General features: G+C 40.3%; 1 protein-coding gene across 3 annotated transcripts in view; it reads left to right on the top strand.

The window, feature by feature from the left end:
* Flt3 (fms related receptor tyrosine kinase 3) overlaps positions 1–23,445 on the top strand; it is an 80,184-nt gene that overhangs the window by 30,343 nt on the left and 26,396 nt on the right. For all 3 annotated transcript variants that reach the window (XR_007108766.1, XM_047553271.1, XM_047553272.1), the window contains 11 exons: positions 2,871–3,000; positions 4,857–4,984; positions 5,735–5,874; positions 5,972–6,125; positions 7,121–7,289; positions 16,888–16,991; positions 17,886–17,994; positions 18,270–18,448; positions 19,234–19,340; positions 19,427–19,559; positions 19,650–19,754. Coding sequence is in view for 2 of the 3 variants with exons in the window: in XM_047553271.1 (XP_047409227.1) it covers positions 2,871–3,000; positions 4,857–4,984; positions 5,735–5,874; positions 5,972–6,125; positions 7,121–7,289; positions 16,888–16,991; positions 17,886–17,994; positions 18,270–18,448; positions 19,234–19,340; positions 19,427–19,559; positions 19,650–19,754 (1,458 nt within the window). In the remaining variant the exon portion in view is untranslated. The remainder of the gene's footprint in view (positions 1–2,870; positions 3,001–4,856; positions 4,985–5,734; positions 5,875–5,971; positions 6,126–7,120; positions 7,290–16,887; positions 16,992–17,885; positions 17,995–18,269; positions 18,449–19,233; positions 19,341–19,426; positions 19,560–19,649; positions 19,755–23,445) is intronic.

Genomic DNA, 23,445 nt, shown 5'->3' with positions numbered 1-23,445 from the left:
CATTTTATTTATAGAATATGAAACCAGAATGGTGAATAAACATGTGTTAAAAGATAAACTTAGGCATATTAAAATTTTAAGAATTCAAACAGACAGTGATTCATGAATTGGGCAACACCAGATGGCAAACAGTGGGTTCCATTAAGGAGTTGTGAGGGGAAAATTTCTGTAAAACGTTCACAGAAGCAAGACAAAGAAAAGGTTTGATAGGTTAAAGTGGAAAGTCCCTAGTTAGAGCTTAGTCAGCAGTTTTTGCTTGTTAAAGTCTTTAGTTAAAGGTTGGTTGGCAGTTTCTGATTGGTTACGCTTAAGTTCATTATGCTGCTTCCTCTGAGCTCGGTTTGGTTTGATTATTGGTAGGAACCCAGGGCACTGGAGCCATCTCAGCATAATGGCCCCCCAACAAAGTATTTTAATATACATTAAATTGATTATTAAATTAAGACCACAATGACATACCACTTTATACCTCTAGATCATTGAAAATTAAGAAGTCTTAGTAAGTATATAGAGCAGTAGGAGCTGTCATATTCTGCTGTATAAGCTTTAACTAGTATAACCACTTTGGGAAACTAATTGTCATTATGTATAAAGCTGAACATGCTCATACTGTGTAAACTGGCGTTTCCACTTCTGGGCATATTATTATAGAAAATGTTCCACACATGCCTTGGTAGAAGTGCGTGGAATATTTTAAAAACTGGAAACAAATGTTCATTTCAAGAAAATGAAAAAATAGATCATGATTTACTTACCAGTGGAATGTTTTTTAAAAACAAAAGACAAAAAAACGAACAAAGGATAGCTGCATGCAAAACTATGGGTGAATCTTAAGAAATAAGGTTGGGCTGGGTATGGTGGTATGGTGGAGGCTGAGGCAGGAGGATTGTGAGTTCAAAGCCAGCCTCAGCAATTTAGCAAGGCCCTAAGCAACTTAATGAGACCCTGTCTCAAAATAAAATATAAAAAGGGCTGGGGTTGTGGCTCAGAGGTTAATTGCCCCTGGGTTCAGATCCTGGTACCAAAAAAAAGAAAGAAAGAAAGAAAGAAAGTTGGATGAAAAAAATAAAATTGTAGAAGCAACATAGTGAGTGATACAATATTTTAAAGCTCAAGAACAAAACAAATCAATATATTGTTTGGGAACACATAGCTGTGGTAAAACTATTTTTTAAAGTGCAAGAATGATAAATACAAAATTCAGGATAAGTGTTACCTAGGGTTGAGAGGTAGGGAGAAGCACAAAATTAGGTTAAAAGGTATTTATTAATATTCAGATTACTAAATTAGATCAGGGGTCCAGGAGGATTTGTTAAAATCATTATGCTTAAAAATTTACCCTTTATTTGGATTGTACAGAGGGAAACGAGGGGAGGAGAGGGGGTGTGGGGATGGGAAGGACGGTGGTAGAATGAGCAGACATTATTACACTATATACATGTATGATTACATGACCCGTGTGACTCTGCACCATGAACAGCCAGAGGAGTGAGGAGTCATGCTCCATTTGTGTAGAGTGTGTCAGAATGCACTCTACACATGTATAACCAATCAGAACAATTTTTTTTAAAACGGCAGTGAACTGGAAATAATATTTCAAATCAATGCAAGTGCTCTAAACATGTTTATGAAAACATGGTAAACAATTATTAACAGAATAAGATAAGCAAATAAACAAAAGAAACACAGGATTAGAGGATGTCATGTATTCAAAAGGTTAATAATATGTTACAAGTTAGAAAGTAACACATAATAGTGTACTCTATTTTGTGGTGATATGACTTTAGGGATGATGATAATATTAGACTAATAAAATGGCTACACCTGCAATAAGAAAAAATATTTACACTTCATGCATTCCTTCATTTATATATATACCTATATATCAGCAGGTACATCCTATTCCTTCATATATGCATGCATATACATATTTATCAAACAGTATGCAGTAGTTTAGATTGAAATTTGTTATAAGAAATTAAGTATAGGAAAACTTTCATTTTCATTTGTAAAAAAGTTGGTTAAAAGAAAAAAAGAAAGAAAGAAAATGATCGACCTTGTGCTGTAGTGAACTCTAGTTCCTGGAAAAGTCCAAGCAGGAGTGAAAAAGTTTATATGTGGAGCATGGTTGGGACTGGAGGATGGAGTGTGTGTGTGTGTGTGTGTGTGTGTGTGTGTGTGTGTGTGTGGTGTGATGGTCCACTGTGAACAGCCTCTAAAGTCTTTTTCAATTCTAACTCCATCCTACTCATACTCCTACATTTCTCCATCATAATATATTTATGGGAAGAAAATTGAGTTTTAAGCTGCACATTAAATAAGGGGTTTAAGCTGAGTATTATTGCTGCTAGGGTCCCTTTTTTATGCATGTCAGTATTTTCATTTTCACATAACTTCACTCCACTTACTGTAGGTATCTGTGGATTTATGAATGCTCAAAGAAATTGGCATTAGTGTTAAAGTTGACATCGCAGCTATCATTGAATTTAATATATTGCCTGGGTGTGGGGCAGTGTATACTGCTATAGTATAAAATATTAAATTTTCTTTTCTTGGGGGTGGGGTTATGGGGGATTGAACTCAGGGGCACTTGACCACTGAGCCACATCTCCAGCCCTATTTTGTATTTTATTTAGAAACAGGGTCTTGCTGTGTTGCTTAGCACCTCACTTTTGCTGAGGCTGGTTTTGAACTTGTGATCCTCCTGCCTCAGCTTCCTGAGCCTCTGGGATTACAGTCATGACCACCATGCCCAGCAACTTCTCTTAATGATGTCGAATTTTTTGAGGGGGCTACTAAGACAATGATTTTTAAAATATCAATAGAAATGTTAACAAATATTAATATGTTAATCATTTGTGATGCTTTAGATACACTGCTTTACACATTAAGAAGACCTTACTTTAGAAAAATGGAAAATCAGGATGCCCTGGTCTGCATATCTGAAAGTGTTCCAGAACCGGTCGTGGAATGGGTGTTCTGTGATTCTCAGGGTGAAAGGTATGACATGTGAAAAGATGACTGCTGTGATCACTAATTTGGGGTCTTTTTCTAATGTGATTGACATCGAACAATATTAGAAATTTAATTTGTCTTCATTTCAACAGAAAACTTTGGCTCCTTAAATGTACAGAACAAATACTACCGGCCACACAGGGAGGAAGGTGGGATTTTTTTGTCTTTGTTTTGTTTTTCGTTTTTATAAGGAGGGCTTCGAGGTTTGCTCACCTCAACTGCAGACCATCATACTCCATGAATAAAAGTGCTTTTAGGTTATAGTATTGTTACTTCCCTGAGTATCTGGTGACGGGGGGAGATACTGGTTTTAAAGTATAATTCTCTTAAAAGAAATTCCTTGTGACTAAATGTTTAATTTGTGGTCATTCTGTTTATGGTTTAATATAATTGTTTAAGGATCAAGAATCTAAAGCCAGATAGCCTGGCTTTGAACTGAGGTTGGCTTGCCAACTGTGTAGCCTTGGACAAGTTATTTAACTGCTCTGTGCTTCATCAGAAGAAAGAGGATGGTAGTGGGTATCACATAGAATCATGATGAGGATTAAGCCAGTTGATTGCTCACGAAGCACATCGAATAGTTTCTGGCAGATACAAATACAGAGTAAATGTTTAGTTTTCTTTTTCTATATGTGTCATAACTATGCTTTGAGTAAGCAAGAATTCATGGGGTTTGAACTAAAGTCTACTGAACCATTTTTGTTGAAAAAGGAGAGAAAATAGAAGGAGAGAAAAAAAGGGGCCAGGTTCCCAAATGATATGAATGTGATCTCAAATTTTGGAAGTACAAAAAAAGATTCTTGAAACACACACACACACACACACACACACACACACACGTAACATATAAATAGAGAAAAAAAAATTGAAAAGCTACATGTCAATATAATAACAGTTGTTATCTTAGGGTGACAGGATTGGATAACTTAAAATTCTTTTCTTTGTGTTTTTCTCTATTATCCAACATTTGTACAATGAACTCAGTTATTATTGTCTTATAATTGAAAACAACTCAAGGAAGGATATACAAAGAAAAGAGTAACTTGATTCTAGGGATAAAGAGAAGAGTGATGCTTCACAGATTCCAAAACCATCCTCTGCTTTGGGAAAAGCCTAAATTAGGGAAATGCTGTACGGGAACTAAAGTCCATTTTCTGCTGAGGCGGGAAACAGTGTTGCTCTGTTGACTCCTGAGATGGCTTCGCTCTGTGGTGCCTGGGCTTTTTTTTTTTTTTGTCTTCTAGAAGGAAGTTCTTCCTTTCCCTGTTTTTAAAAGACAACCAAAAAAGAAGTTGCCGAGGAAAAGAACATTTTAATTATTTTATTATGTAGTGTTATTCCAATGAGTTGAGATCCTGAGTAACCAGCTAGTTCCCTTATGAACCCGTGACTGAAGCAATAAATTTGGTTTGTTTACCTTTTGATCTGCTCTCTTTTTTTTTTTTTTTCTTTCTTTTTTCTGCTTTGGCCCTTTAAGACAAACTCAAGAACCTGTAACTGTATTCCTGAATGCACATCTGTCTTTTTTTTTTTTTTGGGTGCTGGGGATCCAACCCAGGGCCTTGTGCTTACAAGGCAAGCACTCTACTGACTGAGCTATCTTTCCAGCCCCCCACATCTGTCTTTTTGTTTGTTTATTTGTTTTTAAAAGTATTTTTTTTAGTTATAAATGGACACAAATATACTTTTATTTTATTTATTTATTTACGTGCGGTGCTGAGAATCGACCCCAGTGCCTCACACGTGCTAGTCAAGCGCTCTGCCACTGGGCTACACCCCCAGCCCATAGCAGTCCTTTAAAAACATATTTAGTCAAAAGGGCCTTTGTTTTCTAATTACAGCTGTCAAGAAGAAAGTCCAGCTGTTGTTAAAAAGGAGGAAAAGGTACTTCATGAATTATTTGGAACAGATATAAGGTGTTGTGCAAGAAATGAACTGGGCAGAGAATGTACCAAACTGTTCACAATAGGTAAAACTCTGATATCATATACTTTTTTTTCCTCCCGTGCTGGGGATAGCAGGCAGGGCCTTGGGCATGCTAGGTGAATGCTTTACCACTGAGTTACACCCTCAACCCTAGCATGTACTTTTATTTTCAGTGATTATTCCTTAGAAACTCTCTGGTACTAACAGTAACTAAGCAATCATTCAGCTTCGGAGATTCTATCTTTTCTTTATATCATTTAATTTTATCTTTTTTTATTAGGTGCTGGGGATTGAATCCAGGGCCTTGTGCATGCTAAGTGTGCACTAGTATCACTGAGCTACACCCCAGCTCCCTTTATATCATTTTAAATGTAATGTTATGAATTCTGTAAGCACTGATTTCTCAACAAAGAGTAGTAAACCTCTAAAAGATTATTTTATTAATATGGTTAGTAACACTGGAGATATTAAAATCTTTGTCCACAAAGGGGAATGAAGGGAAGGGAGGAGAGATGGGTATAGGAAAGACAGTAGACATAACTTTCCTGGGTTCCTATATGAATACATGCCCAGTGTAACTCCACATTATGTACAACCACTAGAATGGGAAGTTATACTCCATGTATGTATAATATGTCAAAATACATTCTACTGTCATGTATAAACTAAAAAGAACAAATAAAATTTTTTTTTAAAAAACCTTCATCCTTCAGGATGTTCAAGTATATATTTCGAGATGAGAAAAAAAAATCACCTTTTTTCCCCCTTACTTGGGATGTTTTCATTTTTCTAGATCTAAATCAAACTCCTCAGACCACACTGCCCCAATTATTCCTCAAAGTGGGAGAACCCTTATGGATAAGGTGCAAAGCCATTCATGTGAACCACGGATTTGGGCTCACCTGGGAATTAGGAAACAAAGTCCTCGAGGAGGTAACGTGACAAGTTTGTATTCTGAAAGTGCAGGCACAATGAGCTACGAGTACGGGCCGAAAACATTAAATGCAAACTCTGTTTTATTAACACCTAGGGCAGCTACTTTGAGATGAGTACCTATTCAAGAAACAGAACTATGATACGGATTCTGTTTGCTTTTGTATCATCAGTGGGAAGAAACGACACTGGATATTACACTTGTTCCTCCTCAGAGCATCCCAGTCAGTCAGCTCTGGTTACCATCCTAGGTAATGCAGGTGGCTCATGCAACCTTTTATTCATCATTTTAGTTTCTTTTAGTGTGGAATGTGTGGTATGTAACACCAGTGCTGATTTCAATCTCATGTTACCATCAAAAAGCTGCGAAAGAAATTGAGTTAGAAGAGTTTTTCAAAGATAAGCTACCCACTCCTTTCCTTTTCCAGTTAAATCATGCTCACTTGAGTACCACAGTCTCTGTAGTGTGACCATCTGTTTGTATGCCTTGTCCTCCACTATACTGTAAGTTTCCTAAGGACACGGACATCCCTGCTATTTTTGTGACCCTGGAGCCTGGTGCCAAACAGGTTCTTAATAAATACTTGTTCTGTGAACCTGCTGCCAGCCCAGTGAGCCATGACTGCACACTGTATAAGCACTGGAATGAGTGGAAATGTGGGTGGGCTATGAAGCATTTCAAAATAATCATGCTTAAGTAATCTCGGGTTAGGACGCAGACGTTAGCCAAAATGAAAATGCTAAGAAACAAAGGAATTCTCTTAGCAAACTAATAAGGAAATGATCTGCAAGGAAGAAGTGTGAATATTGCTAGCCAGCTTGCTCTATGATTTGAACCTTGAGATCATTTTTACGTGGGACCCATCACTGAGAGACTTGTTCTGGCTAAGAGCAGAGTTTTCCATTCTTTGTTCTCAGAGTATACTTGTTGGGCTGGTAGTGGGGGGACCCTTCAACCTCCTGAAGTTGTCAGTAAAGTCTTGTAGGTTTATTTATGTATTTGTCTGGGCAAGGGTTAATTATTTACATCCCATTCTTAAAGGAATCTTGACTCCAAAAGATTATGAGCTCAGGCTTAGAACTGGGGATAAGACTTCCATTTCTGGGCGCTTCCAACCAGACCTGCAGTATGTCAACCTCTGAGCTTTCTTGCATCAGATGGATGAATAAAAATTCACTTTGTCATCTCAATACATTTTCATATGAATGCCATTATCTAATTTATAAATGCTTCTTTATTTTTCAGAAAAGGGATTTATAAATGCTACCAATTCAAGTGAAGATTATGAAATTGACCAATATGAAGACTTTTGCTTTTCTGTCAGGTTTAAAGCATACCCACAAATCCGATGTACATGGACCTTCTCTCGAAAATCATTTCCATGTGAACAAAGTGGTCTGGAAGATGGATACAGGTGAGACAACAGAAAGTGCTTAGGCTTATCATTTTTAGCATGATGCTCCTTTCTTATTGCCCTCCAGGACAGTTTTGTACTTATGGAAGCAAATTCTCTTATTGTGAGATTATATACATATACATACATCTTTGTTTTATTTATGTTTATATTTTTTTCCTGCAGTGCTGGGGATTGAACCCAGGACTCAGTACATGCTAAGCGTGTGTGCTTTTTTTTGTTTTGTTTTTTTACTACCAGGAGGGGAACCCAGGAGCACTTAACCACTGAGCCCCAGCCTCAGCCCTTTTTTAATATTTTATTTAGAGAGAGGGTCTCGCTGAGGTGCTTAGGGCCTCACTAAGTTGCCGAGGCTGGCTTTGAACTCGCTATCCTCCTGCCTCAGCCTCTTGATAAGCATATGCTTTTACCACTGAGATACATACACCCCCAGTCCCATGAATTTATATATTATTAAGTTGAAATCAAAGACAAGAAGACAAAAGACCTATTGTGAAGCTATAGTAGCAGTCTTACAATCACTTCAGAGAATATAACCCTCGGTATGAAAACGGAATCATGTTAGTGTAGTATGGTTCTGTGGCATTTTCTGAGTCATAAGATTGTTACTTCCTATTTGAGAGTACTACACTGTAGTACACTGAGTCTCCTGAGCATGCTGCCAATGATTGAGGAAGTAAAACTCCTTAAAAACAGAACCCATTACCTATAGGTGTATTGATGTGTGTTTTTAAAAAATAAATGCAGAAATAATCCAACCATAGTGTTGAAAGAAAAACTTGCTATTCCCAGAGCATTTGGACAACCATGTTCTAGATTCTCTGAAGGGAGGAATCCATCATCCCTTTTTAGAAAACAAAACCCTACCTTACCTGCTGCATCTTCTGTGGCTTCCATGGTCTTCTGTGACCCCTCTTATCTCTTAAAACTAATGCTGTTTCAGGTTAGGCTATAAGCAACTGAGAGGCGAATGCTCTAGAATAAAATCTTTGTTTCTCAGTATGTGGTTTATAAAACAACTGAACAAGAATTGTCTGGGCAAATGTTTCAAAATGTGGGTTCCTGGTGTCCATTCCAGACATTTCAAATCAAAATTATGATTGATTTCTCATTTTTTTTTTCTTTTTTCTTTTTTGAAACAGTATTTCTCATGTCTCCCAGGCTGGCCTCCTAGGCTCAAGCAGTTTTTCTGTCTCAGCCTCCTGAGTAGCTGGGACTTCAGCCTGATGCTGAATTCTTAATGAGAACTTTTGGTGATTTTTGTGCTGTCCAGTACAGCAGCTGCCAGCCACATGTGGCTAGTCCAAATTAAGATGTGCGTAACTGTCAGCTACAATAGATTTCGAAGACTTGGTATGAAAAAAAGAATGTAAGCTATCTCATTAATACATTTTACATTGATTACCCATCAAAATGATGATATTTTGTATATACAAAGTTAAACAAAATCAGTTATTCAGTTTAATTTCATCCACTTCATTTTACTTTCTTTACATAGCTAATTGGGAATTTAAAATTGGTGTATGTGTCTTGCATTCACGGCTCACGTATTTTATTGGATAAAAGTGCTTTTCACCTTGATTCTTCTGTTCGTGCCACAGTTATTGTGCTTTTCTTTATTTCTCAAGTGATTTTTAACTGGTCTTTGGTCTTCATTCAGATATCGTGTGTGTGTGTGTGTGTGTGTGTGTGTGTGTGATGTTGAGGATTGAACCCAAGGTCTTGCACATGGTAGCCAACCTCTCTGCCACTGAGCTATATCCCTAACCCTGTTTGGATTTTTAGAAAGAGTTGCAAATAAAAATTTTCAAAGAAACGTTTACCTTCTTTTGCCCAAACCCCATAACATTCAAAGGACTCACTGTCAAGGTCATTAAAAATGCTGCCTTTGACTGGGAGCTGACAAATACCACTCCCCCCAACTCAGGATTTCTCAACAGCAGCAGGATAGTTCTTTATGGTAGAGGACTGTCCTGGGCATGATAGGATATTTACTAACATCTCTGGCCCTACCCACTGGATGCCAATAGCACATCTTCCTTCTCCTGGTAGTGATGACCAAATATCACTTCAGATATCACCACATGTCCCCTGGTGGGAAAAGCTGCCTTTGATTGAGGAGCACTGTCTTAGAGGGATCTCCTTAACCTCGTGGACTCTTATACACTCCAGCAAATGTCTACAAGTAGCAGGTTGGAGAGTCGGCTCCACTCTACCCTAGCTGAGTTGATTACCAGTCGCCCAGGCTCGGAAGGTTCTCAGGGTACTACTGTGTTCTCCCTTCGTCATGTTAGGTGAATGCATTATCTAACAAAATGTTAGATAAGCTTCTAGCATTAAGGGATTCTATTATGAATCTGATTCAAAGAAATAAAGATAAATTCCATTTAGTTCAACAATCAAAGAAATAAAGATAAATTCAATTTAGTTCAACAAATGTCACTGTAGTATCTTCTTGTTGGATTGGATGCTGTTAGAAGCATCAAACTTATTCAAGAGTGAGTAAGGTAATGTCTTTCTGCCTCTCCTTCCAAATGACACAGATCGCTACAGTGCTGGCGACATCTTGCATAACCTTTTGAGATTTTACTAATCATGGGCCAGTCTTGTGGGCTGGTTAATTATTTCATGCGATGGTCACAATTTGCACCCCGGGATCCTAGTAGTGTTCCTACAGAGGTAGCCAAATGAATGAATTGGGCAGATGGTGACTCCCATAGTGTTCCATGCCTCTGTTGTTCCTAATTATCTGCTAGCATAGTTACCTCTTTGTATATTGAATCTCACCTCTTGGATTATAATCTCCACAAGGACAGGTGCTCTGCCATTTCTCTGTCTCTGTACAATGCCTTCTTCAGGAAATGTGTGTCTAGTAAATGGCTGAATTCATCATTACCTTTGGAAAACAGTTCAAAGTACACAGTCTGGCCAAAGAAGAGTCAATGGCATCCTCTTTGTACTACAGGGACCACATACGACACTGACCACAACACCCAACACTGTCTTTCTTTGATTTAGAAGTTCTTGAAGAGGCTACAGTGTTTTTGAGTGCTCCGGAGGTACTGGGTATTATGGGCCACTGAATACCCAAGGCAAAGGAAAGGTGCTCAAAAATACTGAACAACGACAAATCCTGGGTGTCTTTTCCTCTCCACCTCATGCTCTCTGTGGAGACTGAGTTCTTCTCATCTTTCAATTATAGAAAGTTTCACATGTACGAATTAGCCAGCACCATGAGCATCCTTCAGCCAATTTAATGGAGTTGAATGTGGATGGCGAAGGATCTGTTTTAATCGTGTTGCAAGAGACGACTTTATTGGCAAAGAGACGTGACTTTTTCAAATCTGTAACCGAAAGCCTGTGTAACAACACGACTCCTGCAGAAGCTTTGGTGTGGTCGTGGCGTGTGTGCCAGAAGTCTGTCAGCTTCCCCCACTTCACAGCTTCATTTCTCCAATTTACTTCCTCAAATATCACCCCCGCTGCTTATCAGGGCTTGCGTTTGTGTGTCTGCGTTTTATGAAATTGTAATTTTCCAGCCGCCCTGGTACCCTGTTCTTGATAAAAGCTTCCAGGATATTTCACCTGTTGGTTTGCCTAATCTCCTGTCGATAGACTTTAACACTGAATCTACCTTAGTTTGTCCTAGTTTCCTGGTCAAAGGGAAAAACTTCTTAGATCATTGGAATTATTTAGTAATCTCTTCTGAAAGACTCTCCTCAGCCTGGCCCAAGGCTTGAGCTTTCCTTGTCCCTGAAATATTTCCTTTTCCTACCCTATGAATCTCAGCTCTGTCCCCGCTCCCCTGTCCCAGGCAATAACTGCAGTGCATGTGGTAACTTCTAGGTAAACAGCAGGCTGATGGTTGTGTGGGTTCTGGAAGATGAGCTGGGGCCTACTCCAGAGAAGCAAGGGTAAACAGAAAATCAGGCTCTCGAACCAGTGCATGATATGTCACTGCAGAGGCTGAGAGAAACTGTGGATGAATTTTTGAAATATTTTTGCTGAAGGAGGTGAGCCTGAATGTGTACAGGGAGATGTTTGGGCCTACTGAAGTACCGAGAGCTCCCAGCTAAGTCCTGTTCCCTTTTACTTCTGCTGTGTGTGACTGTGATCCTGGCTCCCTTTTTCCCTAAAAACCCCACTCGGTTGTAAGTTCTCAGTCACATCATGTGAAGTCACTTATTAAAACTGAAAGGCACGTTGAACTTTTACCACGTGCCAGACAACGTGTAGAGTACTTGATGTGGATTACCTCATTTAATCCTAATAGTCCCATGTTTTTTAAATATGGAAACTGAGGTTGTTACCTACCCAGCCATACAAAGCAAAATTGCTACCCTTCACTGATGCCCATTTTGTGAGATTGCCTTTAAAAAAGTAGAAATACCAGCCATCACTCTATCTCCAGAGATAGTATTTTATTTTTACTTTTTCTATGTAACCATCATAATAAAACATAAAATATTGGTTTTTGTACAAAAATGAAATCATGTCATTTGTGAGCTGATTTTTTTAACTTAAAATATATAGTAAGTATTTTTATGTTAATAGTCGTATTATACTACATCATCAGTTTTAATGGCTGCATAGTATTCTTTTTAGCCATTTTTAAACTATTCCTGTTGATGGGCATTGACTTTAGGTTTTTTTCTCCCCCTTACATCTTTCTTTCTATTTTCATGTGATTTTTACACTTACTATACATCCTAGAGTAAAACTTCTACCTTATTTTTTTCTTCACCCACCCCCACCCTGGTACTGGAGATTGAACCCAGGGCCTGGCACATGTTATACAAGCACCCTATACAACTGAGCTACATTAGCTCCTACATGGATTCTTTTTTATTCAAAATGATTACTAGGTTTAATGAGCCTCATAGTAGTAGCAACCTAACACATATTTTGTTTATTATGTGCTGGGCACTGTTTTAAGCACTTTATACAAAAGTCCTGTTTTAAAAAAAACTTTCTTTTCCAACAACTAGATGAGGTACATACTATTTCAATCTTTCATTTTATAGACAAGGAAACTGAGGCACAGAGACATTACGTGACTTGCTTAAGTCCACTGCACCAGGCAGTAGCAGAGTTGGGATTCTAGCAGAAACAGTTAGCTCTGATGTCTGTGAGTTTCAGCCATTTCTCTATACTGCCTCTTGACACCAACTCGTTTCAGAAGTGTGAGGTCCTCAAACCCAGTGTGTAAGATAACAGAAATACTCTGGGCAGGGGATGTACATAGCTCAATGGGGTAGAATATTTGCCTAGTATGTTTGAGGCTCTGGGTTCTGGGTTTCATCCCCAGCACTGCAAAAAAAAAAAAAAAAAAAAAAAAAGAAAGAAAGAAAAGAAAAGAAAAAGAAAGAAAGAAGGAAAAGAAAAGAAAGAAAGAAACAGAGAAAGAAAGAAAGATAGATAGATATGTTCTTTGGTTATTGAAACCTGTATGGGATGTGCCATCTTTTGCTAGTCAATCTTTAATGCATACCTCCAGGCTTGTTGGCATCCCTGAAAAAAATAAAAATGAGCATAGTATTATACAGAGATATGAAATCATCAGCACACCCCCACCCGCACTATCTTCATCTAACTCAGAACAGAAATTTGAACAGATCAGCTCTGACTACAGCCAAGCTGAGTTAACTTCAGGCCCCACTACTCTGCAGCCTGAGGTTAGGTGGGGTCGCCAGGCTTCCTGACCCACCGTCTGTCCTTATCCACCATCTTTCTGTTCTGTGGAAAGCCACCTTCAATCTTGTCACCCCTTCCTTTTGCACTTTCACAAGCTCTCAGCTTCACCAATACATTCTTTATCAATCCCTGTCCTCTGGTTTGACTTTGGTCACCTCTTATTCTTTAAATAAAACTTTTTTTTTTTTTTTTAACCAAAAAGTAAAATCATTCTCTGAAACTCCTGGAAAGAGCTTGCCCTTTCTCAACTCCTCCCCTCTGGGCACTAAGTAGAAGATAAAATGACCTGAATTTTTATTTCAGAGGAGAAAACCCTTCTCATAGTTGTGTTAAGCATACATCTTATTAGTCTCCAAGATATTGTTTCACTGTGAAGTCAAATTTCCTGATCTGTCCATGCCAGACAGGTCATTTTTAGAAAAACCCTAGGAGAGAGGAAGCTTTGGACCTCCAGGACACCTCATGGGTTATTCCCCTTGGACTTCGCAGAGGTTCAGCCACACAGTTGTCGCTGGGGTTAACTGTTAGAAAGGAGAGGGAGGGTGAGCAGTTTCAAACAACCTGGAGATTCAGTTTTGTGTTCCAGTTATTTACATGACCAATTTCCTACCTGGAAATGGTTCAAAAGAGTGAAAATATTTTAGGTGCTGTCTCTGTGGCACACCACACTCCACAAAAACAACTCAAAAAATGGAGGAGATAAATGTTCATGAAATCTTTCACTTTGGTCCACATGATGATAAATAGCTCTATTGGTCATTGCTGTTTCTGCCAAATTACTAGATCCTGTGGCATGGTCCTTGACTAGCCACATGGAGTTGTATTTTTCTCTTTTCCTCCCTTCCTCCCTCCCTATCTCCTTCCCTTCCTTCCTTTCATTTTCTTTTTAAAAAATCTCCTTTCTCCTTCCTTTTAAAGGTCTTTAGCCATTTCCCAGAGAGAACTACGTTTTCCCTTTCACGTTTTCTCATCTTTTCTTGGACCACTTAAATGCTGCCTTCCTGAAGTTTAGGAATCACACATAGCTGGATTTTGTCTTCTCCCCCTTGGGCTTCATGCAACTTTCCCTCCACTCTTTCTATCACTTCCACTTCACCATTTCTTCCTTTTTGTCCAGTAGTAGGTCATAGCTGGGCATGGTGGAGCACACCTGTAATCCCAGAGACTCAGGAGGCTGAGGCAGGAGGATCACAAGTTCCAAGCCAGCTTGGGCAACTTACTGAGACCCCCATCTCAAAAATAAAAGGGTTGGGAATGTAGCTCAGTGTCACAGTGTTCCTGGATTCAATCCCTAATACTGAAGGAAGGAAGGAAGGAAGGAAGGAAGGAAGGAAGGATGGATGAACGGGAAGGAGAGAAGGGAAGGAAGGCAGGGAGGGAGAGGGGAAGAAATAAAAAAAGAAAAAGAGCAAGAAAGAGAAAGAGAAAAGAAAGGGGGAAGGAAGAAAGAGAGTGAAAGGAAGGAAGGAAGGAAGGAAGGAAAGAAGGATGGACGGACAAACAGGTCAGGACAAGAAACCATCCTTTTATGCTCTGGTCTCTTGTTAACAAAGCATCTAAAAACTTGTCAAGTGCTCATGAACTGCTGGCAACTTTTGATAGGTCAAGTAAATGAATTCTTTCATCACTACACAGAGTTATTGTTCCACTTAGGAGTTAAGGGCACAAAACACCAGCGTCAGATCAGAATGGACTCAAAAGCTGTCACTAACCAGTTGTATGTTTTGTATCTTAGGGATCAAGATTTTTCCTTATCCAATCCAGAACCTACCATTTCTTTTTTTTCCTGGTGCTTCTTGGGTTTGCTCTTCTTTCACATTTTCCTTACCTTAGATGACATTCATTTTGTCATGTTCTGAAACTCCAAATCTGAACTTTTACTTCTCCTATTATAGGACTTCCCACACTCTACCATAGCTGCTTCTTTTCTTGTCTGCTTTTACCACCAAACTGTAAAATAGGGAGAACAGAAACCCATCTTTTTCAAACTTCTTGTTGTATCCTTGATTGCTTCCACAAAATAGGGTCCACCATCGGCTGCTGAATGAATGAACTCCTGGATTGTTACTACTGCCCCCAGACCTTCCTCCAGTGAACTCTTCCTCCTGCCAGCAGAGGAATCTAAAGTACTGTTCGTGATATTCACCCTCTCCTCAGGGATCCAGAATATCTTCCTCTGCATTAGGCTTGTTTTCCGAGGTCCCCGGTCAGCCGGCCCCATTCCATCCACTTGGCCCTCTTCTCTCCACCAGCCCCGCACATGCCCTGCTCCAGCAAGGTCTCCTGTTCCTCTGACCATCGCCCTGTGGGTTCCTGCCTCCTGCCTTCGGTCTCCATCGCCTCCTTCTTAGATCTCTTTTTCTAATCCTCTCCTCTAAACCAGCTCATCCAGGGGGGTGCACCTCAAGCCCTGCTTTTGTGAAGCCCACTGAACTTTCCTCATCTACACTGACCTCTGCTTCTTGGTTGTCTACATGTCTTTGGTTTAATGCTTTAACTGTTCCACTCCTGTAATGTTTTGTCCACCTTCGTGGACTACGGTATTTTTAGGATAGAAGTTGGAATGGTTTGGGTCTTAAATGTCCCCCAGATACCCATGTGTTGAAAGCTTGCTCCCTGGAGTGGTGCGACTTTAAGAAATGGGGCCCAGTGGAAGGTCTTCTGGTCACTGAGAGTGTGCCATTGCAGGGGACAGTGGGATCCCTGCTCCTTCCTCCTCTTTCCTTTCACTTTCTAGTCAACAGGTAAGTGGTTTTGGTACATCATGCACTCCTGCTGTCTTGTGCTGCCCTGCCATAGACCCAAGAGCAAGAAGGCCAACCATTCAAGGACTGGAAACTTCAAGCCTATGAGCCAAAATAAACCTTTTCTCTTTACAAGTTGACTTACCTCAAGTGTTTGTTACAGTGATGGAAAACTGGCTAACACAAGATCTTTATTTTTTAGGTCTTTTGCATCCTACACAGCTCCAAGATTAAGGCCACTTAATCTTCCACTTCAGATCTTTATGCTTAAATTTTCATTCTGTCCATTCTGTCTATGGATTTTTTTTATTTTTTAACTTCAAGTTATCTCTGGTCTAATTAAATATCTTCTGAAAAGCCCTTAATATTTTCTGTTTCTCATTAAGGGAATTTTCCCCCTTTTTCTCTAGTTTTGTTTCAGTGGATGCATGAAGCTGTATTCAATAGCCTGTGGCCTCCCTATTCTCATACACTGTCCAACATCCCCCACAACAACTTCCAACATCACATAGTACTAGGAGACGTGGCAAATAAGCCCCCATATCAAGTTATCATGTCAAAAGGTATTGAATGCTTAATGAGTTTTGCAACTAGGTATTAGAAGCTATGGAAACCATTAAAAGATTTCTGTATAAAGTCAGTGGATTTGAGTCTGTTACTGTTAATTGCTGTGTAAATCAAGGGCTGGTCATAGGTTCTGCCTTGGAGCAGCAAACCAGTCATTTTAGGAAGCAGGAAAATTTGTCCACCTGCAGAGGTCTTTCTTTAGGGAAGTCAGGCTATCCACAATGTGTAGAACAATAGGGACAGCCACTCACTTGTTTCTCTGAGGACCCTCAGCCAGCCCTAAACCTTAATGTGCATATGAACCACATGGAGATTATCTTAAAATATAGATTTTGAGTTCCTAGGTTTGGAGTGAGTTCTGAATTTTGCTTTTCTATCAAGTTCCCAGATGATACTGGTGCTGATGCTGATGCTACCTGTCTGTGGACCACACTTTGAATAGGAAGGGTCTAGAATACAGATACCTCCTTGTCCAGGAAACGTTAGCAAGTGGGGATAACCTCACAGAAGACTCTTCCCATGCAAACCATCTTTCATTGTAGCAACTCCTGTAAGAATCAGGCTAAATCTATCTTTAATTCTTTCTCAAACAGCATATCTAAGTTTTGCAACCATAAGCACCAGCCAGGAGAATATATATTCCACGCAGAAAATGATGATGCACAGTTCACCAAAATGTTCACACTAAATATAAAAAGTAAGTTATGCCACCAAGAATTTTATTTTTGTGTTCTCACTACTTTATTGTCTAATAATCTTAACTAGAAAGAACCAACACATGGCTTAGAAGGGATACTGTTTTTGTATGCTGAAATATTTTGGAATTTTACTCTCCTATCTACTGGTTTTAGTTACATATATCTCTTTCTGTGTTTATCCTCAGAAGCTAAAAGATTTATTCCACATCCTTTCTGCATGTGCTTTAGTGTTTGACTTTTTTTTTTTTTTTTTTTTTTTTTTGGTACCTGGGATTGAACCCAGGGGTGCTTAACCACTGAGCAACATCCTCAGCCCTTTTTTATATTGTATATAGAGACAGGATCTTGCTGAATTGCTTATCCTCTCTAAATTGTTGAGGCTGACTTTGAACTCAAGACCCTCTTGCCTCAGCCTCCTGAGCCATTGGGATTGGATGTGCACCACCACACCTGGCTAGTGTTGTGACTTTATTGACTTTACTGCTTTGAAAAGTCATGTTAAAAGCCAAATCGTTTGCCATTTATTTGTTTTAATAATCTTCACTTCTTTGGTCTATAAGAAGATACAAGTAAAGTAAAAGAAGAAAAAGAAAAGATGTAAAAGTACATTTCACTAGACTTTTTACAGATGTTCTTCTGAAGCTAAGAATCATTTTGAGGTGTGCAGATAGATAGCGGAGAGCCAAAAAGGGGAAGAGTGGTGTTCAGTGGAGACGCGTTGGGCCAGTCTGTCAAGAAAGGGAGGAGGTGTGGAGGGTGGCAGGGTTAATAACCAAAAGTCTTGAGGTATCCTGAATGAGACACCTCCCAGAAACACAACCGCACTGGAGTAATGAGCCATTTCTGGAAAGTACTATACTCCATGAGCTTATTTTACTTGTCATTCTCTACAGGGAAACCTCAAGTGCTAGCTGAAACATCAGCTAGTCAAGCATCTTGCTCTTCGGATGGCTATCCATTACCCTCTTGGACCTGGAAGAAGTGTTTGGACAAGTCTCCCAAGTAATGAGAACCTTGACATCTCTTGTTATGGAAGAACCTAACTCTGACATCTTGACTCTTTTTCATGGATACAATTTAAGAAGAAATGATGACATGTTTAAAATGCTTACCTTCTGAATCAGCCATAGTTCTCCATGGCCATAGATTGTTTGTGTGATAACTTATAATCGATGAATCACTTAAAAGTTTCTGCAGAACTTGCTGCAGAAACCCTGACTTCCCATCTTAGGACAGCCCTGCCTGTCTTAACTTCTCTGTCTGCCATTTCTTTTCAGCTGCACTGAAGAAATCACAGAAGGAATTTGGAATAAAAAGGCTAACAGGAAAGTGTTTGGACAGTGGATATCAAGCAGTACCCTAAACATGAGTGAGGCGGTAAAGGGGTTCCTGGTCAAGTGCTGTGCGTACAATTCCATGGGCACATCTTGCGAAACAATCCTTTTAAACTCACCAGGTATGGGATGGTTGCTATTGTGATATTCCACCACCAGGAATTCCCCATCAGAAGTTCGCCCTGTGACTGACTTTTATTGGGGGAATTTTACAAGAGAGAACAGGTTCAGTGTGTGAGTAAAGAAGGCTTTTTGAGTCAGGAGGAATCCCCGCTGTCATGCATTGTACTGTTTTGCATTTGGGGGCAGAGTTCTGTCTACATTATTATGACTCACAAGTTATGGAGATACAGAGAACCATAAACTCCCCGTATGTTGCATGTTTACCAAAAGGTCCAACTCTAGCAAAACAGTTTAAGTAATTTGGGGACCTCTGTCATTTTCCTCTTTGTTAATCTCCTTATTTACCTTTATCCTGCTCTTTTGCAATTTTTTTTTTTAAGAGCCCTCTGAATTGAAACACTACTAGTTTAGAATCACCAACATCACGGTACCAGCATCTCCACATTCATGTCATATGTTCACAGAAGGAACACAGACCTTTTATTTTTTTTAATCTGACTTGTAGGTTCTGTGGCTTAAATGGATGTGAGTGTTACAACCCTAGTAAATGATTTTTTTTTTTAAATCAGCTCAGAATCTCTTAGGATTTTCTAGGAAGGAAACTTGTCCTTTATAGGAAGGTTGCCTGATTTTCTGTGGGGAGTAGAGTATTCACAGAGCATGTGCAAGGACTGAAAATAGTGGTTACTCAAACAGGATGTGAGAGATTATAATGAGCAGTCTACTATTTATAATAGCAAACAGGAATTCTGTTTCATCGCTTAGTGACACTCCTTTGTTTCAGGGCCCTTCCCCTTCATCCAAGACAACATCTCATTCTATGCAACGATTGGGCTTTGTCTCCCCTTCATTGCTGTTCTAACCATACTAATTTGTCACAAGTACAAAAAGGTAAAAGAAAGGCTGATAATTCATTATTGTTTCCCATATCTGCAGAACTTCGTATTGCTCACTGACTCATTATTTCGTCTCTGAAGCAATTTAGGTATGAAAGCCAGCTGCAAATGGTCCAGGTGACCGGCTCATTGGACAATGAGTACTTCTACGTCGATTTCAGAGAATATGAGTATGACCTCAAATGGGAGTTTCCAAGAGAAAACTTAGAGTTTGGTAAGAATTGAATGTTCCAGAGACTTCCACAGCATTTCCTTTTCATCAGAAAACCTTTCAAATGCACTGACTTCCTGTGTGTCTTTGCAGGAAAGGTACTAGGATCAGGTGCTTTTGGGAAAGTGATGAATGCAACAGCTTATGGAATTAGTAAAACAGGAGTCTCAATCCAAGTTGCAGTCAAAATGCTAAAAGGTACGGTATCTGCAGTGGAAGGGTATCAACAGAGATGCATGAAGGTGGGAGCCAGTTTCCCAGTCACCCCGTCTCCTCTTTTCTATCATTTTTATGGTTTGCCGTGCATCAGGGTTAAAAAGGAGTAGGTAGTTGTTAGGATCAACCATGCTATAAATATAGAATACAAGTCACGAATACAAAGGTCTACTTCTTCTTCCTCTTCTCTCTTTGTTTAGTTTTTATTGGGTTCAGTATTTGGGGATACAGTCACTGTGGGCAGAAGTTGTTTTGACATAGATTCTCTGGGTAGAGGAGCAAATTGGAGCCCTCAGTCTCTTCCCTTCCCATTCATTGCTCCCTCCACTCCAGTCTGGCATCGCCCTGTCTCTCTTACCACCGCTCACTCAGCAGAAGCGTCCACAGCTGGCTCCACCACTCACTCAGCAGAAGCATCCACAGCTGGCTCTCTTGTGAAGGTGAACCATGACCTCTGAACCATGACCAAGGGAAAAATCTCCCCACCACCTTCTGAAGGTTCACTGAAATAAGCAGATTAATAGGAGAAAAAGGCCCACAAACTTGTCAATGTACATGGAGAAATCTCAGTACAGGAATCGTACGCAGAGCATGAACTGCCAAGAAAGGCCAGATGGTTGAAGCTTACGTGCCATCCTGAATGACAGAAAGGAACAGAAGCTTGGGTTTCCTGGAGGACAGTGAAGACAAGCTACAGGAGAAGGGGAGGAAGAAATGCACTGTGTGTGTGTGTGTGTGTGTGTGTGTGTGTGTGTGTCTGTCTGTCTGTCTGTCTGTCTTATGGACAGAAAGCCTCTTAGGTAACAGTCCTCAGGAGAATACATGAAAGAGTCTCTGGGTAGGGAGCCCTGAGCATGGAGACTTTTAGTCTTGTCTTTCCTGAGAGGTCACCTTTCCTGGTTAAGGAGATTTCATAGCAATTACATTTCTTCTGGGAAGAGAACTTCTCTGTTAGGTAAGGGAACTTCAAAACGCCCTTCTCTGCATTGTGGGAGAAAAAGAGGATTAAGTGGCGGCACAGTGAGGGAGGGGGGTATGAATGGACAGAAGACCTTGAAGCTGCTCCTTCAGCCCAAAGTTGCCCCACTTTGGGGTTTGAGTTATTGTTCTTTGAGCCTCAACACCTCCAACCAACTAAGTCCAATGGGCCTCTCAGTCTTCATGTTTTCAGCATAAATTGACACTATGACCATTCTGTCCACTTCAGAATACTTTCTTCCTTTGGCATCCATGTTGCCATATTCTTCTGGATTTCCTTCTGCTCCTCTGGCTCAGTGCTTTGTTGGCTCAACTTCTTGCACCCAGCTTCTGATGCAGTTGCCCTAGGCTTGCTCCTGGTCCTCCTCCCATCTCGCCCCACGTGCTCACTGCAGGCGAGCTCCACCACACTCCCAACCTCCCTTTGGAACATCTCCCTTGGGAGCTTCAGGCTTGTGTGTCTAAATGCTCAGATGTCTCAAAAGTCCCTCTAACATAGCTCATCCCAACTGAATTCCCCCAACCCTGTCCCTCCATCAACAGTCCTTCCTCTTGGTGATTGGTTTTGAGTTCCAGAGGAGCCACATTCCACACAATTGGACACACCACAACTAGGACTCAGCCTGACACTGTCCTCTAACACCCCAGGAGCTATTCCTATCAGGTTTCCTGCTGAGTATCTATTGGATCCATCTTCTGTTTCCACCCTAGTCTAGGTCTGCCCCTCCTGAATAGCTACAACAACCTCCAAAGCATGGACCCTCCATCTCTCTTACCTCCTTTTGGATTCTCTGTGCTGAAGACCAAGTGATGGAAACTCAGAGGGGATCATGCTTAACATTTCTAGTGGCTTTCAGTTGTTCTCCAGTGACTACACAGCCTTGATGGATTTGTTCATTGCTCTGCCTCTCCACCTCTGGCTCTCAACCCACCACCATGCTGACCTTCTTGCATTCTCAGGGCCTTCACACAGGCAGATCCTTCCGCCTGCCCTTCACCTTGCTCTTAGGTACCTCCCACTCCTCCTTCAGCTCTCAACTTAAATGCCACTCCGGCAGGGAAGCCTTATTTCACACCACAGACAAAATCAAGTTCCTTGAGCCTGCGGGTAGAGCACAGCTTGGCATGCAGGAGGCCCTGGGCTTAATCCCCAGCACTGCCCCAGCCCCCTGCCATAATCAAGCCCCTTGCAATATGTTACCTGAGCTCTCTGTAGGTTTTCCCCCTAGAATTTATTACGATTGAGACATTTTTGTTTAATTATTCAGTTATTGTCTTATCTGCCACATTCATCCGTCAGCCTCATGAAGGCAGGGTCTGTGTCTGTTTTGCTATGTTCTTTTCTTTCTTTTTAATTTTTTTAGCTATTATGGAACTTTATTTTATTTTTGAAATTTATTTGTATGTGGTGCTGAGCATCAAACCCAGTGCCTCACGCATGCTAGGCAAGTGCTCTACCACTGAGCCACAACCCCAGCCCTGCGCTTTTCTTTTTTGACCTTTGCACATTCTGTCACTTCAATCTGTAGTATTCTTCACCCTGCAGCCCCCTCCACTGTAGTTTCACATGGCTATCTCCTGTTTTTCTCTGGGTCTCTGTTCACACATTTGGTGCCCCTTTCCATACCCCAGGGCTATGTAGGCTGTCCCTCTTGTGTGACCCCACAGCACACTGCGTTCATTTGCCACGTTTCATTCATTGTACTAAAGTTGTCCCTTGACATCCATGGGGAATTGGTTCTAGGAACCCTCAGAGGATACCAAAATTCTAGATACTCAAGTCCCTTTTACAAAATGGTGTAGTATTTGCATAGGACCAACACACAGCCTCCTGAGGACTTTAAATCACATTTAGAAGACTTACAATAACTGATACAGTGTAAGTGCTATGTAAGTAGTTGCTGTAACTATATTGATTAGAAAACAATGACAAGAAAAAATGTCTGCATAGGTTCTGATATACCTTTTCCCCAAATATTTTTGATCCGGGACTGGTGGAATCCATGGATACACTCTGTAGAGGGCTGACTGCATATTGTAACGGCTTATTTCCTTGTCCCCATTTCCAGGAGGCTTCTAAGTGCTAGGAAGACAGAGGTTGTATTTTAGTAATCTTCAATTCCCCAGTGCCTGGCACATTGCCTCATACACAGTGGATGCTAAATAGATTTTACTTAATAAATGAATGAATGGTAATAGTATATGAAAAGGCTTTGAAAAAGATCAGCATGTCATAAACTATATTACTGCCAGGCATGATGGTGCATACCTGAAATCCCAGGGACTAGGGAGGCTGAGGGGGGATTGTGAGTTGAAGGCCAGCCTCCACAACTTTGTGAGATTTTGTCTTAAAATAAAAACAGAAAAGAACTGGAGATGTAGCTCAGTGGTAGAGAACAGGACGTGGACAATTTAGTCACGAATTCCTGTAAAACATGAAGTAGCTGAAGATATGCTATGCTATTGAGTCTCAGAATGGTCTGACTACAAAGTCAACATCTTGGAGACGAGCATACCCCTGAGAGCACACTCAAGTCAAAATAGATGATATTCGACACTGGCCACCCTAAAGACTAGGATGTATTCCAGGACCAAATAATGGGACCTGGAAATTGAATCAAATCTTAGTTAATGCAAAGAAAAGTTGCTATTGCTGTCAGAATGTGTTAGAGGAGCCTGGAGTAGCAAGTCCAAA

Source organism: Sciurus carolinensis, chromosome 5 (genome assembly GCF_902686445.1).
Source record: "Sciurus carolinensis chromosome 5, mSciCar1.2, whole genome shotgun sequence".
Taxonomy (NCBI): domain Eukaryota; kingdom Metazoa; phylum Chordata; class Mammalia; order Rodentia; family Sciuridae; genus Sciurus; species Sciurus carolinensis.
This window is presented reverse-complemented; position numbering and strand designations above follow the sequence as displayed.